Source organism: Aulonocara sp. 'chitande type north' Nkhata Bay, linkage group LG7 (assembly GCF_057382095.1).
Source record: "Aulonocara sp. 'chitande type north' Nkhata Bay isolate Kocher_YH1m ecotype deep benthic linkage group LG7, A_spYH_male_GT1.1, whole genome shotgun sequence".
In the NCBI taxonomy this organism is placed as follows: domain Eukaryota; kingdom Metazoa; phylum Chordata; class Actinopteri; order Cichliformes; family Cichlidae; genus Aulonocara; species Aulonocara sp. 'chitande type north' Nkhata Bay.
In genome coordinates this window covers 64,662,406-64,682,798 of record NC_141350.1, presented here as the reverse complement: position 1 = coordinate 64,682,798, position 20,393 = coordinate 64,662,406, and the positions used below count along the sequence as shown (strand labels likewise).

At 40.9% G+C, this 20,393-nt stretch overlaps 1 protein-coding gene across 3 annotated transcripts in view; it reads left to right on the top strand.

The window, feature by feature from the left end:
* fanca (FA complementation group A) overlaps positions 1–20,393 on the top strand; it is a 33,791-nt gene that overhangs the window by 13,180 nt on the left and 218 nt on the right. For 2 of the 3 annotated variants that reach the window (XM_086301949.1, XM_086301947.1), the window contains exons 21-41: positions 5,154–5,252; positions 6,018–6,151; positions 6,240–6,310; positions 12,538–12,637; positions 12,756–12,943; positions 13,188–13,278; positions 14,555–14,752; positions 14,906–14,979; positions 15,418–15,546; positions 15,768–15,849; positions 16,699–16,868; positions 17,026–17,131; positions 17,245–17,304; positions 17,393–17,497; positions 17,684–17,799; positions 18,162–18,318; positions 18,896–18,958; positions 19,452–19,545; positions 19,650–19,725; positions 19,951–20,107; positions 20,195–20,293. In XM_086301949.1, coding sequence (XP_086158075.1) covers positions 5,154–5,252; positions 6,018–6,151; positions 6,240–6,310; positions 12,538–12,637; positions 12,756–12,943; positions 13,188–13,278; positions 14,555–14,752; positions 14,906–14,979; positions 15,418–15,546; positions 15,768–15,849; positions 16,699–16,868; positions 17,026–17,131; positions 17,245–17,304; positions 17,393–17,497; positions 17,684–17,799; positions 18,162–18,318; positions 18,896–18,958; positions 19,452–19,545; positions 19,650–19,725; positions 19,951–20,107; positions 20,195–20,293 — 2,369 coding nt within the window. The remainder of the gene's footprint in view (positions 1–5,153; positions 5,253–6,017; positions 6,152–6,239; positions 6,311–12,537; positions 12,638–12,755; positions 12,944–13,187; positions 13,279–14,554; positions 14,753–14,905; positions 14,980–15,417; positions 15,547–15,767; positions 15,850–16,698; positions 16,869–17,025; positions 17,132–17,244; positions 17,305–17,392; positions 17,498–17,683; positions 17,800–18,161; positions 18,319–18,895; positions 18,959–19,451; positions 19,546–19,649; positions 19,726–19,950; positions 20,108–20,194; positions 20,294–20,393) is intronic. The other variant, XM_086301948.1, reaches the window with a different exon arrangement.

Sequence of the window (20,393 nt, the reverse complement as noted above, 5' to 3'; positions counted from 1 at the left end):
CACCGTTCAAACTCTAAACTGTTCTGCTCTTTCTGCTAATGCCGGCTATGACTTTTGGTGTTTATTACTATTATACTTTTTAAAATATTACACTTTTTTCCTTTAATTTGTCCCATTGAAATGAATGGGAAACTTCCACAATTCTGCTAAAACTTTCTTGTCTTTGAAACTTAACTACTGCCTCATACTTTCACCTAGAAACTTCATTCAAACTTTAAAATGTTCTCAAATGATTTGGCTATTCCTGTATGATTCAGCTTTTTCAGATCTTCTACCATTTTAATCTTATCCCTCTTTGAGTTTTCAGTTGCAAAATTGTGATTTTTCAGAAAATACATGCGTTGCTATGGTTGCTATGCAATTAACTCAGAGGGGACAGTGAAACTGTTTGAATTTTCTCTTCATGTCCAAACAACTTCTTGCTACTCGCTCAATTTCCACTCAAGCCCCACAAATTATACACCAAAACGTAGGTATTTTTGCTGGCTTTCAGAAAATGTCACTATCATTGTTGTGGGACTCATAGATATTTTGCAAATCTCCTCAGAGTAACACAAAGTCAGAAAACTCTCCATATAAACTCAATGGAGAGTTTGTTCAAAATCACCGCTGGATTTCTCTAATGAGAGGCATTTTCAAATTGTCATATCTCCTTAACGAAGCGAAGTTAAGACATGAGGCTTGTCCCCGTATATGTTCAGACACTCCTGACGCTCACAATTCAAGAATTTCTTTCTCACCTATTACCGTTCTGAAATGAGTTGGACTTGTTTGAGGGTAGGAAATTTGTCCCTCGCTCAGATTTCATCAGATTTCAATCTCTGGAAATGAACCACTTTTTTCTCTCGTCATATCTTTTTGATGGATTTCCACAGAGCCCTGAAAATTTCCATGACTGTTCACCAAAGCCTGCTGTTTCTTACGGTGAAAGAATGATTTTGATGCTCCATATAGATTTAGAGTTACCAAAGGTTGTTTGAGCGCAAGTCAAGGCAGTTTTTGCTTCGCCTCTACTCAGTTACAGTGTATTACAAGTCATATATCTTTAAGAATTTATGTTTTATCTCTGAATTATGAAGACCTGAAGATTCCCCCATCTCTTCTGAATAAAACGATGCCTGAATGACCGTTCTAGCCTCTACGGTTAGGAAATTATGGCCATTTGTTCGAGGGGAATCCTGAATGTCAGAAATACACTGAAGAAAACTCACACCTCTCTCTGTGTCTGTGTGTGTAAGGGCTGACTACAGCAGGTGCAGCTAATTTAACTGACCTACATATACCAAGCCCAGACTCTCCACAGCTCCTGTTCCCTTTACTGTCTGTGTATGTGTGTCTGTGTATCAATATTTCTCCTATGTTTAGGTATTACTCCTCAATCATAGTATTTCTGCTAAAGCAAAGTACTTCTACTACATCTAAGTACTTTTGCCAAATCATAGTATTTCTGCTAAATCATAGTATTTCTGCCAATTCATAGTATTTTTGCAAAATCATGGTATTTGTGCAAAATCATGGTTTTGGGGCCAAACATTTCTGTTATTTTATAATATATGTGCTGAATATATTATATGTGCCAAATCATAGTATTTATCCCAAATTATAGTATTTATGCCAAATTACAGTATTTCTGCTAAACCAGAGTATTCCTGCCAAATCATAGTATTTGTACTGAAACATAGTACTTGTGCCAAATCATAGTATTTATACCCAATCATAGTATTTCTGCTAAATCATAGCATTTGTGCCAAATCATGGTATTTGTGCAAAAACATAGTATGTCTGCAAAACCATAGTATATCTGTTATGTTATAGTATTACTACTAAGGCATAGTATTTCTGCCAAATCATAGTGTGTGTGCCAAATCGCAGTATTTATACCAAATCACAGTATTTGTGGTAAAACATAGTATTTCTGCCATATTGTGGTATTTGTGCAAGAACATTGAACTGTTATGTTATAGTATTACTACTAAGTCATAGTATTTCTGCATTGTTATAGTATTTGTACTAAAACGTAGTATCTCTGCCAAGTCATAGAATTACTGCAATTTCATAGTTTTTTTTAGGAAATCTGTTATGTTATAGTATTACTACTAAGTCATAGTATTTCTGCCAAATCATAGTATTTGTGCCAAAGCATCGTATTTGTATGGAGTCATAGTATTTCTTCTAAATCATAGTATTTCAATCAAATCTCAGTAGTTGTTGTTAAAACGCAGTATTATTGCCAAATCATAGTATTTGTACCCAATCATAGTATTTCTGCTAAATCATAGCATTTGTGCCAAATCATGGTATTTGTGCAAAAACATAGTATGTCTGCAAAACCATAGTATATCTCTTATGTTATAGTATTACTACTAAGGCATAGTATTTCTGCCAAATCATAGTATTTGTACTAAATCATAGTACTTGTGCCAAATCATAGTATTTGTTGAACATCATAGTATTGGAACCAAAACATAGTATTTGTCCCAAAGCATCGTATTTGTATTGAGTAATAGTATTTCTTCTAAATCATAGTATTTCAATCAAATCTCAGTAGTTGTGTTAAAATGCAGTATTATTGCCAAATCATAGTATTTGTACCCAATCATAGTATTTTTGCCAAATCGTGGTATTTGTGCCCAATTAATAATTCTGTTATGTTATAGTATTACTACTAAGTCGTAGAATATCTGTTATGTTATAGTGTATCTGCGGAATATAGTATGTGTGCCAAATCGTAGTATTTACACCAAATCACAGTATTTTTGCTAAAACATAGTATTTCTGCCATATTGTGGTATTTGTGCAAGAACATTGAACTGTTATGTTATAGTATTACTACTAAGTCATAGTATTTCTGCGTTGTTATAGTATTTGTGCTAAAACGTAGTATCTCTGCCAAGTCATAGAATTAATGCAATTTCATAGTTTTTTTTAGGAAATCTGTTATGTTATAGTATTACTACTAAGTCATAGTATTTCTGCCAAATCATAGTATTTGTACTAAATCATAGTACTTGTGCCAAATCATAGTATTTGTTGCACATCATAGTATTGGAACCAAAACATAGTATTTGTCCCAAAGTATCGTATTTGTATGGAGTAATAGTATTTCTTCTAAATCATAGTATTTCAATTAAATCTCAGTAGTTGTGTTAAAATGCAGTATTATTGCCAAATCATAGTATTTGTACCCAATCATAGTATTTTTGCCAAATCGTGGTATTTGTGCCCAAATAATAATTCTGTTATGTTATAGTATTACTACTAAGTTGTAGAATCTGTTATGTTATAGTGTATCTGCGGAATATAGTATGTGTGCCAAATCATAGTATTTATACCAAATCACAGTATTTGTGCTAAAACATAGTATTTCTGCCATATTGTGGTATTTGTGCAAGAACATTGAACTGTTATGTTATAGTATTACTACTAAGTCATAGTATTTCTGCGTTGTTATAGTATTTGTGCTAAAACGTAGTATCTCTGCCAAGTCATAGAATTACTGCAATTTAATAGTTTTTTTTAGGAAATCTGTTATGTTATAGTATTACTACTCAGTCATAGTATTTCTGCCAAATCATAGTATTCGTGTGAATTTGTATACTGTAATATCACTGTATTATGTAGTGGCTAAGTAGGGGCTGTTTACTAAGTGCATCAGTGTAAATAGGTCATCTCTTGTGTTGGAGTGCCCTCTTGTGGCGCCTTTTGGGTAGTGCCTTAGTAAACGGGAACCCTGTAAAAAGTGGCATCAGACTGATTTGTAGTGGAGGAATTTGTTACCAGTTTTCTTAATCTTTAATCTGTATGCATGTTGTAATGCATACCCTGTTCTTAATCATAGAAACCACACCATATCACCTCTCCACATCCTCCTACTGTATGCCATACCTCCCTGTACCATCCATCTGACCGCAATAAACTCCACCTCGTGGTAATCTAATCCCTGGATGTCAGCCTCTCCTTCTGACCGAGGATAGTTATAGTATTTGAGCCAAATCATAGTATTTGTGCTAAAACATAGTATTTCTTCCAAATCATAGTATTTGTGCCAAAGTATAGTATTTCTTCCAAATCATAGTATAACTGCATAATAAAGGTTCTTGAGCCACATCAGTGTTTGTGCCAAATCTTAGTATTTCTTCTAAATCCTAGTAATTCTGCTCAATGATAGAATTTCTGCTATGCTTTAGTACTTTTTTCCTAGATTGTAGTACTTCTGCTAAGTCAAAGTATTTTATGTAAATCATAGTATTTCTACCAAGTCCCAATGTTTCTGCTAAATCATAAATAATGTTTTAGTACAAATTGTATGATTTGGTGGAACTTTCTGTGTTCCAGCACAAATGCTATGATTTGGCAGGAAAAAAATATTATTTAGCATAAATACTAAGTTTTAGCAGAAATGCTATGTTTAAACTTTAAAAAATTCTGCTATTTCTGCTGATGTGTGTTATGACTTTTGACCATTGAAATGAATGGAACACATTATCAATGTGGTCACTGATTTTGCATGATGGGCTGAGCTGTGTTTTACCTCAGTGAGATAAGCATCCGTTCTCAGACTGGGAGGCCTGGGTTCAAATCCAGCTTATGGCAACATTTCTTTCACTTAACAGTTAAACTTTTTTTAAACTCTTTTCAACACAAATTTCATTTTTTTAACCCCTTTTCAGCACAAATCCAAACTTTTTCAGCTCTTTTTCAGCAAAAACCTCTTTTCAGCAGAAATTCTGCTGATTGAACTCTTTTCAGCAGAATTTTCACCCCCTTTTTTTTGCCCAAATTCTGCTAGCACAATTGTCAATCTCTCCACCTTTTCTTTGTGAGAAAGTGTTTGGCTCAGTGAGCTAAATAGCTGCCCTTCGACCAGGAGGGCCAGGTTCGAATCCTGCTCAGGGCATCTTTTTTTTTTTTTTTTTTTTTTTCAACTTTTTCAGCTTTTTTCAGCAGATATCTTCAGCCGTTAAGGCATCCACACTGCATTTTCGCAGGAAATGCAAATTTTTCTAGTATTTAATTGTCTCCACACTCTCAGCCCTGAGAGCCCTGTACATATAAATAATAAGCAGCTGACCTGTGCAGCCTCAGCTTTGCACTTATTTCATATAATACAACAATCTCATAGTCAGAAACTGATCCTCATCTCCTGTTTTCAGTGAATGCTACGTGTTCAGACGGCAATGATGACCCCCTGGAGGTCCTGAAGGTTCAGCTGCAGGAGTTTGCAGAACTTGTCGTTGATGGAAATGATGGAGGTGGGAAGGTGTTCATGCGCTCACTCACACGTTTTATATTCTGTCAAGGAAAACCCTTCACCAGTGTATAATAGAGATTCACACAGAGACCAGTTTCTTAGGTCTTTCTGATCTTATCTCTATTTATTTATATATACTTTTCATTTGTGGCATTTAAACTTAAGCAACATGCGTACAAACCTCACTTTCAGGTCTGTACTTTCATTTGGTTAGTAATATTTTAGCTGATAGTTTAAACTCCTTGATGTAGTTGCTAAACATCAAATTAAACTAATTTGAGCCTAATTATAGGGTTCCTCATATATAATACTTCGGATTTACAAAAAGAAGAGGGCTAAACAACAAGTACACATTCTGTACATAAGAAATGGGCATAGCCAAAATAATGTTGCCCACTGGTTAATAATGTCCCACTGTGAAGCCTCCAGATGCCTCACCGTGCAAAGGGCCCCGACTTGTCAGTCAGAAGGCAGGCCTGTCCTAAAGCCTGTCCTAAAGCATACCCCACGTTATTCCACCTTTTTCACTCTAATAAAGAGTTTTTTTGTTTTGTTTGCTGCTTTTGGCTTGTTGTGTTGTGAACCACAAGATGGCGCCACAGTATGTGAATCAAAGACCCTCAGGAAGTGAGTGTCTGTTATAAAGGCTCAGCTACTGAATGATGTGTACGTTTGAAAAAGTATACAAAATAGTTTTGATGAAGGCTTAGCCTGTGTTAGGCCTTCAGGTTCCTCCACAGTTTGTTCAACACTCACGTGTCCTCAGACATGTCGGCCCAGCTGTCCAGGATCTCACACACGCTCAGTGTCATCTTCCCTGGTCGTCCCGACGATCCGATTGGACAAAAGGTCATCAGTCTTCACACTGACGCTCCTCCATCCTCCGAGCTCCATATCAAAGTACGCACTGATGAAAGTCTATAAATCAGCAGCCCTCTTGCTGTATGTGTGTGCTAACTAGTATGCATTTTTATTGACTCTCTCTCAGGTTGTCAATATGATCCTAAGAAACTTCTGCCAGTGCTTGCTAAATTCTTCCAAATCAAACCCTCCGAATAAGTGAGTAGGAACTTTCAGGAAAAGTTGCAAATCGTATATTTAAATAATCCTGAGCTCTTTTTAAATGCCTTGCCAGACTCAAAGCCTTTAATAGAGCTTTGCAATAACAGATAGCAAGTTTCTAAATAGGTTCTAATCATTAACACCGAATCTGGAATCCTGATTCTGACTGATTTGAAGGTGTGATAAAACCAACATGTGTCTCCTTTGTGTTGTCCAATTAAAAGGCCAAAATATTAACTAGTGCCTGTAAAATGAAAGTTGACCTCTGCAAGATGTAAATAAAACCTTGTCCAGGGTACCTTCAGAGTCTTCTTATATAAAGAGTAGGGGTGCAACGATACACAAAATTCACGGTTCGGTTCGGTTCGATACTTTGGTGTCACGGTTCGATATTTTTTCGATACAAAAAAAATGTTCATGCCTTTTTAATTTGTCATTTATTAAAATTATAAATATATATTTTAACTCAAAAGTACAGTTTTTAAATTTAATGTTGCTGAAACAAAAGTAATTAAAAAAATAAATCTATCTCAGGGCTCTCAAAATTTCAAAATCCCTGGTAGCCCTTCGGGCAGGGACTCTTCAGTTTTTGGTAGCCCAAAATAAATATAAGTAGCCCGAATAAAAAAGAGAGCAATTTTTTGATTGATGTTTTGTTTCCTGTTTTGTTTCCTTTACAATATTATACATTAAAGTATAATATTGTAAAGGAAACAAAACATTAATCAAAAAATTGTTGAAAAACAAATTACAACATTGTATAAAAATTACAATCATCAACTCAAATACTTGGTTCTAACTGAACAGAAATTTCTATGAACTTGTAAGAACTGTGTAGGACATGAATCAGTCTGTGTCAGATCCTGAATTTGAAATTTCCGCTGAAGTCAAGAGACAAGTTGAACCAAGATCGAGGCCATTTGCTTTTTGAAGTTTGCAAAGACTGCTAAATTTTGCCAGTGGTAGTTCACTCTTTGCAACATAGTACGCTGTTCTAAACAGATTTTTCAGGTTTATTTTTAGTATGTTATTTGCAATTGGTGTTTGTTCTGGGAAAGATAATGCAGACTGAGCAATAATGCATTTCTTGCATTTCTCATGGGTTCTAATGGGGGCCTTTCTTAAAATGACTGGTCCCAGTAACAAAGGCGCTTGTCGACTCAGAAATCGAGAGAAAACCAACAACACACCCGGCAGAACATTATGTTATTTACACGGGTGCACATAAGTGGTCGCATGTGCGCATTCGCTGTCAAAATAAAAGACGCGCACCAGATAAGAAGTTGCAACGCACGTTTGCGTCCATATAAAAAGCACTGTTTTTGTCCGCTAGAGTGGGATTTTCACGGCACATTCTGCACCACATCTCTGTGCGTTCATCATTTGTTTGAAGCCAGCTCACCTCCTGCAACCACTTTTCCGAGAATACGCGCTTCTTTTGTGATTCGGACTCCTTCTGACATTTGTTTGGAGGTGGAGGAACACCAAAGTAATTGCTTAAAGGAGCTTCTTTAAGAGTTTTAAACAAATGTCTGTCCTCCTCCAGAAAATCTTATGTATGCAAACACGCGTTGCAACTTCATATCTTGTGCGTGTTTTTTTTTTTTTTTTTTTTTGACAGCGAATGCGCACCTGCGGACCACTTATGTGCAGCCCCGGTTATATAGCTCGTCATATTGCAGCCACAGAAATTCTTTTGTCCATGAAACCATAAAGCTGCACTTTCTTTTTGCCTTATAGTCTGATTTGTCATAACTTTTCCGTTTTGTGGTAAGCTTTTCTTTGGCTGTCACTTCTTCACCCTGACCTGTCTTATTTGGCTCAGCAGAACTGAAATATATATCCTGCTACTTTTACACACACACATAACGGTCAGCGATTCTCTGCGCGATCAACCTCTCATATGTTTAAGCTTGCTGCGGGAGATTTCACTTGTCATGTTTGCATAGTAAGCTAACGATTGATAAGACTATGTCAGAGGAATTGGTGCGCAAATTATCATCACTCACCAATCAGTGCTTTCGCTCTCTATACATGTAGCGCGTGGCGAACACTAAAGCGGTCGCGCCAGAATGTCACGCTAAAAAGAAAGATTCTTTAAAATACAAGGGGGAGCAAGCGAGTCAGATACCACGGGCACAGAGAGGAAGCAGGTCTGATCAGAAACAGTTTATTACTAGGCCAGGGAGCACAAATAAAAACACCCTTAAAATGTATGTAATAAAATGTTTGCTCTCTACTAAAAACAATTCTAAAACCCGTAAAACTACCATTTTCTACATTCACTAAAACCCCCCTTGCTATAATTAGGCCACATGTTCATTATGGGTCCATCAGCAGGCCAGGAATTCCTCCTTTAGAGCAGAGTCCACGCCAGCCCCGTCTTCAGCAGACAAGAAAGAGCCACCCATCTTCTTGTCCTTCCGCTGGCCCATCACTTCCCAGCCCGGCTTGCGTTCTGCACCCGAATCCATAATGTGACCACCGCCACAGCTCCCCTTGCGTCGGTGTCCTGCAACATAACAAATAGGGGCCAGAACAATGGTCCCAGAAGCGGCCCTGGCTCATGGCCATGGTGACCCTCTCCCAATCCAGCTGCACCCAGTAAACAACAGTAGAGACCCTACTCACAAATGCAGGCAGAGGTAAACCTCTGCCCTGCTGCCAATCACACGCGTTGTCTCTTACTGTTGCCGTTCCATGAGGTCAGGACTTGGTCGCCGCATCACACTGGCCATCTCGCATTAACCTTCCAGCCTCTCTCTTCAGTGCTCAGCTAGCCTGTTTTTAAAAGGTCTTTACACAGCTGATAGGCCACCTCTGGACACACCCCTGCCTCAGCAGGTGGTCCCTATCAGCTAATTTGTCCCATGTGCAGCCAGTCCACAGTGGATAAAAACCATGTCACATAAAACACTAAAAACCATGCAATAGAAACAGAATAAAACCATGCAAAAAAAAACCACTCATAAATAAACACTAAAAATCAGAATAAAAACAATATACAAGATAAATACAAATTTCCACTGTGTGACATACACAGTTCACGTGATTGCAAAGTGAAAGCAAAAAACAAGCGCAAATTCAAACGCGATTTCAACATGTCACATATTGACAGTGGCTCACCGATGCCAATGACATAATTACCCAGCTACATTTCCGAAAGAATGCAAAAGCATTGACATATATTTTTCCTTCCTACAATAGCCCGACGGGCAGGGCAGAGATAGATTTTTGTAGCCCGACTGGAAAAATCGCTAGCCCCGGGACGTCGGGCTAGCGATTTCGTGAGCCCTGTATCTGATTGAGGAATCACTCATCTTTGGAAAAGAGAGTTTATTACAGAGAAATGGCTCTTTCCGAAATAAAAGCTATACTATAAGCTTCTTCTGGGCTATATTCTCAGCAGCATATTGTAGCGGGTCAGGGCTGTTCGGGGTTCTGTTTGTACAGTTATGTTTTGTTTATGTTGCCATAGTGACGGGTGACGCCTTCTCGCTGCGACGGTGTGTCCTTCCGGGGTCAGAGGGCGCCCTGTGTATTGTTGTTGTTGCTGTGCGGTTGCCGCGCTAAGCAGTTAGCTAGCGGCAGTGTTCTTCTGCAGATGTCAATAAACGGCTGTGCTCCCTGGCTAGCTAACGGGAAGCAAGTATAGGGGGTCTATGATTTCGTTTGTGGCAAACTGCACAAGAACACAAGACCAAACGACACCTCCGTCTCCTCGTTGTCTGAGCTCGCCACATTGGTGTCAGAAGTGGGATGATGGTGGCACCCCATGTTCTGACCCGAGTGACTTTTCCCCCGCCAGTCGTGACTGACCGGTGCGCCAAAAGAAGGCACCTGGACATTTGCAAAGTGAAAGCAAAGAACAAGCGCAAATTCAAACGCGATTTCAATATGTCACATATTGACAGTGGCTCACCGATGCCAATGACATAATTACCCAGCTACATTTCCGAAAGAATGCAAAAGCATTGACATATATTTTTCCTTCCTACAATAGCCCAACGGGCAGGGCAGAGATAGATTTTGGTAGCCCGACTGGAAAAATCGCTAGCCCCGGGACGTCGGGCTAGCGATTTTGCAAGCCCTGCGTTACAGGCATGGCCCTTTAAGGATGAAGCCTGATGGGAAATGTATTCGGGATGTGTGTAGCGGGACTGCCTGGTGTGTGTGTGAAGAGAGAGAGCGGAGAAGGGGAAAAAGTAACGGTTAGCTACAGAAGAGACGAAAAGAAAATAAATAAAAGGAATATAACAACTCCCTCGACAGCCAGAGTTGTGTCGGCGATGCTCGCTGTGAGTAAACTGTTTCAGCCCACTGTACGCGGTGTTCGTGCCTTAGAGAAGAAATAAAGTTCGGTGAAGCAGTTTCCTACGCCTCCTTCGATCTTTTTGCTAGCGGAGTTGACCTGTATAGTAAGCTGTTGCCGGCTACGAGTCAGTTACGGAACCTTCAAGTAACTGCCAGAGGTTTCCTTACTACGGTTCGGGGCCGCGGATCTGGCGCGGTAACACCTGTATCTGATTGAGGAATCACTCATCTTTGGAAAAGAGAGTTTATTACAGAGAAATGGCTCTTTCCGAAATAAAAGCTATACTATAAGCTTCTTCTGGGCTATATTCTCAGCAGCATATTGTAGCGGGTCAGGGCTGTTCGGGGTTCTGTTTGTACAGTTATGTTTTGTTTATGTTGCCATAGTGACGGGTGACGCCTTCTCGCTGCGACGGTGTGTCCTTCCGGGGTCAGAGGGCGCCCTGTGTGTTGTTGTTGTTGTTGTTGCTGTGCGGTTGCCGCGCTGAGCAGTTAGCTAGCGGCAGTGTTCTTCTGCAGATGTCAATAAACGGCTGTGCTCCCTGGCTAGCTAACGGGAAGCAAGACCAAACGACACCTCCGTCTCCTCGTTGTCTGAGCTCGCCACATTGGTGTCAGAAGTGGGATGATGGTGGCACCCCATGTTCTGACCCGAGTGACTTTTCCCCCGCCAGTCGTGTCCGGCCGGTGCGCCAAAAGAAGGCACCTGGACATTTGCAGGACTTTGTGTGGGGTAATGGGGTCGTCGGGGACGACTGACCCCTTAGGTGGGGGCTATGTAGCGGGTCAGGGCTGTTCGGGGTTCTGTTTGTACAGTTATGTTTTGTTTATGTTGCCATAGTGACGGGTGACGCCTTCTCGCTGCGACGGTGTGTCCTTCCGGGGTCAGAGGGCGCCCTGTGTGGTGTTGTTGTTGTTGCTGCTGTGCGGTTGCCGCGCTGAGCAGTTAGCTAGCGGCAGTGTTCTTCTGCAGATGTCAATAAACGGCTGTGCTTCCTGGCTGGCTCACGGGAAGCAAGACCAAACGATACCTCCGTCTCCTCGTTGTCTGAGCTCGCCACAATATTAAACATAGCAGGTCCCCATAAGGAGAATCATGTGCTAACGGCTGTCTAAATGACTCGGGTAAAGTTTGTAGCATGCACGCTTGTTGTTTTTGTCTGCTTCCACTTGTCTTTGTACTAGGATGATGTCGGCGTAAATGTGCAGTCATATTCGTTGTGTTCCCACTAGTGCTGTCAGCGTTAATCTCGTTGAAATGATGTTAACGCCACAACACGGCAAATCTCCGTTAACGAGCTACCCCTGCGTGGGGCTAGACGGCCAACACGTTAACGAGCTAACTGCGCTAACACACTAGTTCCCACCCATGTAATTGAGCATTGCGTGGTACGCCCAACATACTGTTTTACTTTAGTCCATGACGCGCTTACCTTCAGGGTCATATGTCACATGAAAACCAAAATAATTCCAAACGCCAGATCTGAATGAGGGTGGGGTAGGTTCAATTTGCCATGTTGCAAGGAGAGCTTAACTTCTGTCTCGCTAGCTTGCCCTGTGCTCTTCCTTCTGATGATGCTGTCTGTGTTGAACGCTCAGTGGATCTGCGCTCGACAGTGCAGCCTAGGCGGAGTAGTCGAACGCAGATTCACTGAGCGCTCAACACAGACAGCATCGTCAGAAGGAAAGTTGATAAAATAAATTACAAATTTTGTATTGTTCGATACATATGCGTACCGAACCGAAAGCACTGTATCGAACGGTTCAATATCGATACGAGTATCGTTGCACCCCTAATAAAGAGCTATAGAAAACAATAAATTAAAGTTATATTTGGTCGTCAAATTACATCCTAACCAGTTTCCTTTCAGTCGACTAATTGCTGCTGCTCTAATTGTTTGCATCTTTAGACAAAGCCCATGGGCCTCGAGGTTTGTGAGCGCTCTGCTTGGTAACACACAGCTCCTCTCCAGCCTCATACACAGACTCTGGGACCTGCTTCACAACCAGGTGCATAAACCCACATTTATTCCCTCTATTTATATCTGACTTTCACTTTGTGTCGTGGACTTTTAATTTTATTCTCATGCTTAAGAAAAAAAAAGTTTTTTTATTCTTCTATGTGAAGTGGCTGTCGCTGAATGCTGCCCATATACTCGGCCTGGCAGCATTCCTGGTCCACCTGTATTCCTTGGTGTCTCGTGGTCCTCTGGTTCAGTTGGTGCTGCCCATTCGGCTTGAGCCAGTGCCGGCTGAAGAGGCTCTGAGCTTGGCGCTGTCCTGCAGCACACACGCCAACATGCTGTTCTGTGCCAGGTGAGGCTTTCCATGCATGGATGTTGACTTTTAATGGAGCGTTTTAATGATTGCATGCTCTCTTTATGTGCCTACAGCAGAGAAAGTTGACTGGTTAATGTATGTGGATATCATATTTAATTCCTTTGTTAATGATAATGTCCTGCACCTGTAACTAACAAGGATTGGCCATGCATACAATCCACATCTTTACATCTACAATATATGTTCAGTAATAGTGATTTGGCTCATTGTGGATGTCCAGGTTGTGTGTAGCAGCTGTCTGTTATGGGATCTGCAGAGAGGACTCACTGCCTCAACAGCAGGACTGTATCCCCCATAGTCTCTATAAGAAGGTAACCTTTTTTATTTGACATGTGATTAAGTAATGAGGTTTGCTTATTGCTTTTCTTTCCAGAATTTATGCAAACCTTTCCAGAATAATTTCTTGGTGGCCGTTTGTTTGTCTTATGCTTTTTCTTATTTCCTGTCATATACATACTGCGACAAATATGGATGCTCATATTCTTGGAAACTTTTAATTAAAGATTTCTGTGTATGTAAAGTAATCTATGTGAACTTTTACTGTTAAATATTAGATATCCCTAATTTGCCCATTTTAGACTCACAGCTCTGACTGTGAGCACAGAAGCCCCACCCACTGAGCCAATCAGACGAAAGCTGTCTTAACTCTTTCCCCCATAAAGATGACATTTGATGACTTTGCCCAGTAGCCTTAATGACAAGTTTTGACACCTCAGTATATATCAACAAAGATGTGGTTTGAGGGCTATTAGAATAAAGTACTCGCTCTAATTTCTGATGCAAACCCGAACATTTTGTTCTATAAGCAGGTATGAAATATGACAGAAATCACTCTTTTCAGAAAAAGAGCTTTGATGATAATTCATTATAGGCTGTCACTGGGTAAAGAGTCAAAGGTGGCCTTAATGGATGTAAAGCAGCTGGTTTCTGGCAGAGTGTGACCTAAGGGGCTGCACAAAGTCACAGAAAAGAGACAAATAAGGAATTTTTCTTTTAACTGTAACCAACACAAAGCAATTCTAGTGCAGCACAGGAATAAAAACATGGAGCTGGTAATGAGCATAATGGGTCACCTTTAAGCACAGGGTTAAATTTGAGGGCTAAATCTAGAAAACAGATGTGTCCAAAACTGAGACTTGCAATAAAATAAAACAGAAACGCAGAACTACCTCGCACCCTGCCTTTGAGAAGCTGAAATAAAAGCATGTGATCAAATAGTTTATAATGAGCTTATGTTTCCTCCACACTTGCTTGGCCTTGGCTATGAAATGAGGGCGGTGCAAAGTTTTGATTTTATTGTGTAAAAAGAAGCGGAACAAATGCAAATATCATGACAGACGCTGCACAGTCACAGTGCAAACCACTTCTTTGCTCAGTGCTTGCATTTGTACCTTTTATTTAATCAATAAAGCCAAACAAACAGCCCGAATAAACAAAGTGCGATATAGAATAAAGTCTTAAAACTCATTAAAAACACCTCCTGCCTTTATTACATCATTCTGTGTATCGTCAGTCTTAACCAGCTTTCTGGGCCTTCCCTCCTTTCATTACTTAAACCTACTTATACTATTTTGTGTTTGTGTTTAGCTTCTGTACCTCATCCCACGACTGTTACCTGAAGCCAGAGGAACTGTAGCTGATGCTGGGCTAAGTGAACAACTGGAGGAGAAACAGACCGGGCTGTGGAGCAGCATCACTGACTCCAACAACACCTGGAGGAAGACGGCCTGGCATCTGTGGAGGAACGCTGCCTTCCAGCAGCTCAGACAGATACCACAGTATCAGGTCTGTGCTGGGTCCCCTGTTTCTCCATTAAACACACACCTGTGCAAACATTGTTTGCATTAATGAGCACAGGTGTTTGAGTGCATGTAGAAAATGATTCATGGAGTAGCTGTATTGATGTAATAATCATGAAGTCTCCTTATGTCTGTCTAGTTATTGTTCTCAGAATGGTTAGCTAATGAGCTGAGAGTACTGAGGAGTGAGGACGCCCTGCCTGACGCTGAACGGTAAGACGGCAAACACACCGTGTGAGTTTAGAAAATAAAATCTATGCCATAAAAAGCAATAGGAAGTTTAATCTAAAGTTTAGAAACTCTGCACTTAAAATGAAACAAAAGGCAAAAAAACATGTCCTACTGGCCCAGCCTCCACTTCCAGGATGAATCCTTATGCACGTACAGATCGGTTGAAGCGGTGCTGCTAATTTTATGATCCTGTTGCAAATCAGCTGTTTCACCGCAGACCTCAAACTTGTGCAGAGGACTTTCAAGCAAAAATACTGAAGCTGTGGTGGTCTAGAGGTGCAGAAGAGGACTTTGAAGGAGAGATTGGTCAACTTAAAATCTGAAATACTTCTTTCTGTGATGAAATTTCTTCCCCTGCACCTCTAAAGGAAAAAAAAGTTGTTTGGGTTCCTGCTTTTATTTATTTGTTCCTCTCTGCAGTCAGGAGTATCAGCAGTGGGCCTGCATGGAGCTCTATCTGACTCGTCCAGAGAAGCAGGGAGGCTGCGGAGGAGACATGAAAAACCTCTGTTCTCATTTGCTTAATGCCATCATGGACCAGCAGTTAAGGTACTAGTAGTTAACATTAATGTGCGAAGTCCTTAAAATGAACCTGTCAGATATTTGACAAGAACCCAAATAAAAATGTTTCTTCAAGTCAGGAAGGGCGCGGTGGGAGAGGCAAAGTGCTTGTGGTAACTTAAAAACCTCTTTTAGAGCTTGGAAAAGTTCAGTTAACCTGACAAACAGTGTTTATGGATTTGTGTCCATGTGTGCATGTTTGATGTCAGCAGTTGGCAGAGCCTGGAAGCACAACAGCACAGAGTGCCAGGAAGAGGAACCTGCTTACCAGACATCCTGTCCCGACTCCAGGTGCGTGTACACTAACTGCACCACTCGGAAAAGCTTGTTTATTATAAACCTGGTAAAAACAAAGAATCTAATGTAATATTTAAGAAATTATTACATATGGAAAAAAAGAAGGCGGTTTTGCTTTGTTTCTGTATAACAGTCAAACTGCTGTGTATCAGTAACACCATCTGGACTTTTATATGCTAATGTTTATCACTGTTTCTGCAGTTTTATCAATTGGTGAAACAGGTAGTAAAATTTTAAAAAAGTATTCATGACTATAAAAAATGATACGTAACTTTGAAAAGTTCCTTTCCCCCCCATTTCTGCAGCAATAGCATATGGATGGGCTGTGTAGACATTATAGTTAATAAAGTGTGGTAAAAAATAATGTTTATATTGAGGTATATTGTATTAAAGCTAGCAACTTCACACAAAACATTTTGTGATCAAGAAAAATATTTTAGTGAAGTGATCTTCTTACATATATATTCTTATAATAAAATAATATAATCTTAGCCTTTTATTTGATTTAAAAAACATGCAACAAAAATTCTGAATGCTCAATGAATAAAAAATAAAAGCCCTGAAAATTAAAGAGCGTGGATTTGTGAAAAATGGCTACAGAATGGGTAAAAATTCCTTAAGTGTCACACTTCACTCTGCAGAACAAGCAGAAATATCAGTAGTAGTAAAGTTTGTCTTTTTTTAGACGTAAAAACAGAAAAAATAAAAGCCCTCGTACACAGAAGTTGCACAGCAGCTTCTGGAGCGTCATCAGCTTCCATGTTGTGTTTTACTCATTAGTGTACAGTCTGTGTGACTTCAGTTAAACTAGTGAATAACACTTACGTGCTTGTGTATGTGCAGGAGCTTGTCTATGAGATGGACATGATGGAGCGGTCTGGCAGCCATGGCAGCAGAGCTGGTGTGGGTGACTTCCTGTTTGAGGTGTTGTTTCAGAGATGCTCCTCTACAGTGACCTCACAGAGCATCAGCACTGACGTCAGCCTGCAGCGCTTGCTGCATACATGGAACAGGTACGCTGTTAAATATGAGAAGGGAGGCATTGCAGGGGCGTGGCCAAAGGGGGGGCTGTATAAGGCTGATGGGGTATTGTTGGCACACTCGTTCTGTGATACGTGTCGGCTCATTGCGATTGTTAATCCACTGAATTACTGTTTGTGTGTGTGTCAGAGTGCTCCTGGCTCTTCCAGCTGTGTTGTTGATTAAAGTAAACACTGATGGAGGGGGAACAACACTGAGCTGCAACAGGCTAATAGAACACATCAACCAGCATCAGGTGAGCAGCTCATTTAATGTCTTTTATTAATCTGATTTAAATGTTTGGCTGGAAAAAGTAATTTTTATGCTCACCTCTTTCTTCACCTGCACTCCCCTCTGTTCATGCACTAGAGGAAAGCGTGTTCTCCAGCAGGCGTGCTGTCCTGCAAGATAACTGCACACTTCCTGAGAGTAAGAATCTTTCTGAAATCTAAAGTTCATACAGGTTGTACCTTTAGGTGAGCTTGTGAGATTATTGAGAGGTGTGCTTCCTCTCCAGGGTCTGTTAGGTGCCAGTGTACGTTGTGGACAACCAACATATGAAGTCAACAAAGCCTGGTCTCAGATCAGCGTGCAATGTCCTGTTTTGTTGATCTCCACAGTGGTACTGTCTGTTCATTCTGACTAAAATGCCTTTGAACACATTTGGCACCTTCAATATTTAGAAAGTCCTAAAATCTTTTATCACTGGAATCACAGATCAGTGATCTATTAGAGCCTGTGTGAAGCCTGCGATGTTGTGTAGAGACATGACAGGAATATAGCGTCTTTGTTGTGTGTCCGTGTGCAGCACTGGTGGCAGCGTCTCCGTCCGGTCCTGTTGTCACTGTGGCGTCGTCTGTGTGATGAACAGACGCTGCCGGAGCAGCTGCAGCTCCTCACGGAATGTCAGCACTGGGCCTGCAGGTAACGCCTCCTTCATGAACCACTGTCAGCAAATTATGTACACCTCCTCACAGCTGCTCACACCTGAACAAGTCACATGAAATATGTTCACATCTTAGACTGCCTTGATGTCTGTAACAGCTTTGCACACTTTTCTTCGTATCAGCCACCTTCATGAGCTTCATGGGGTTTGTTGTGGCTGCATTAGTGCAGCGTAGTCCTTTAAATGTGATGCAGACATAAATGCTTGTTGCTTTTCACTTATGGTGAAACATATTAAATGAATCCTCCTTTGGTTATAATAGTTCTCAAAAGTGTCTAATTATCTTGGTGAACCCTACAGAAACCCCATGTTAAAGTTCTTCTTTCTATCTGCTCTGCAGTTTGGAGAAAGGCCAGCTGCTGCAGATGCCTCCAGCTGCAGCTCTGCTGCTGGCGGCCAGCCTTCATCGTGTCTGGCGAGGCTGTGAGGCAAACAAGCCGAGCTTCAAAGCTGCTTTGAATTTCCTGCGACCAGACAGAGACTCCAAATACAGACAGGTAAGAGCATAAAACGAATTCTGCATGCTGTCCATTTTTTCACAGTTAGTGCACCATCTAATTCTATCTAATGGGCAAAAGACTGTGAATTCTTCAGAAGCCCCACCCACCACCAGCCACTCAGACGAAAGCTGGCTTAAAAGAAGTGAGAGGAGCTGAAAGGGTTTGTTTAATAAGACAAATCCACTGTGCTCTTTTGAACAGAGCATCCAAAGTTAGCCAATCAACAGCAACAAAAGACTTGCAGCTGCTGCCCTTTTCTGACGTTGGGTGGTTTTACGAAGTCATTCTCAGCAGCTGTTAATTCGGCTGCTATATTTAAATTTATTATATACAATTCACATACAGGCAGTTTGATTACAACATAATAGAACCAGTTTTACAGTGGGTAAAGGTAAAAAGTCTAATAATGTGGATGAAAGTTATATAAATCTAAACTTCTGATTAAGGGAAGAGTAGAACAAAAGTATCACACTGAGAGGTTCACTGTCTGACTGAGCCCATCTCCATCCTGCTTATTTGGTCTCCAAAGCTTTCAGTCACTTTTTCAAAAATGCTGTTGTGTTTCTGCTTCCAGGTGCTCGTTTTCCTTCTTTTCCTGTGCGTTAACGACCACCTGACAACACTGCTATATCCTCAGGTAACTGACCACCTAAACAACAATGCTGGAATTTAGAACTGTGCAACATTCACACTCATAAACAAGTTCTCAGAGTGGAAACAGGTCTTTCCAATGCATTTGTCTAGTCTGTTTTTGTTCCACGAATCCTACACAGAAACAGTCCAGGAACACAGGAACTGACTGTGAAGACATGCACAACTTATATGAACATAACATTAGCAATTTAAATATGATAATTGCTTATTTTATTTCAATTTGTAGGATAACAATATTTTATTAGCAGTATGGTCTTGACCCCAACCTCTGGACCCTGGTGCTGCTTTTGATATTCTGCGTGTATAAAAGTCCTTTTTATGGATTTGTGTCCATGTGAGCACCTGCCCGTCAACCAATGAGAGCTGGGATAGGAGGGAAACGGATATGAATGGAAAATAAATTGAAGAGGAAAAGACAAGACTGTATTGTTATTTCTGTCTGTGTTTTATAACGTGTATGGTTTTTTTTCCTCTAGGAGAGGAGCTATGAAGAAGGCCGGGCTTTATGCACAGAGCTCCTGGCTGTGTTGATGGACTCTCCTGATTGGCTGCTCATCTTTAAGTCCAGCGGTAAAGTGAACAGCAGCTCGGTGCTCCGGTCATCTTTTAAATCTGATTTGAATTTGATGTGGTTGAACTGATGTGCTGCGTTTTTATTTTTCACTCAATTCTAGAGCAAAGCATTTATCAGTCGGTTACCATGGTGACGTCAGATGACTTTACAAAACTAATGCCGTGGGCTTTCTGCAGGTGAGTGTTGCAGCTGCTTAGTGGAGGTGGGGCCTTGCAAACAGCTAGGTTGATTCATGAATGCCACATAAATTAAATGCTGCTCTGCACTAAAGCTGACACACCATCGCATTAGGAACGACAACAGGCCAAAACACACAAACGTGACAAGATGGAAGTTCCAACCTCACCTCTTATTTGTACCTGTTGTACCTTCTAAATTTCCTTGTGTTCGTGGCCGATCAGTTTGCTGCTCCTGCAAAGCGCCGAGCTCCTACAGAGAGCTGTGCGTTGTCCAGGGTTCCTCCATACTGCCATCGTCTGCTACCTGAGCATGCTGCAGCTCTTCCTGGAAGGAAACACTCAATCACTGGACACTGAATCCTCTAAGAAGCAGCTGGTGGTTTGTACTCTAACTTCTAACTGGTCATATGGCAGTATTGGAGTTGGCACACTGCTCTGGACTCACGTTCATCATCTGTTTTGGTAGGCGGAGCCTTCCCACATCCTTGGCCGCACCAAGCAGTTTCTTCTGAGAGCCATCTCGCAAACGCCTCTGACTTTACTCTCTTCGGGGCAGCTCCGACAGGTGAGCAGAAGGTGCATCAGCATGTATATTACCCGTTGCCCCTTTCACACCTGTCTCACACCTTCATATCTCCTTCCTGTCCCGCCTATCTGCTTGTGGT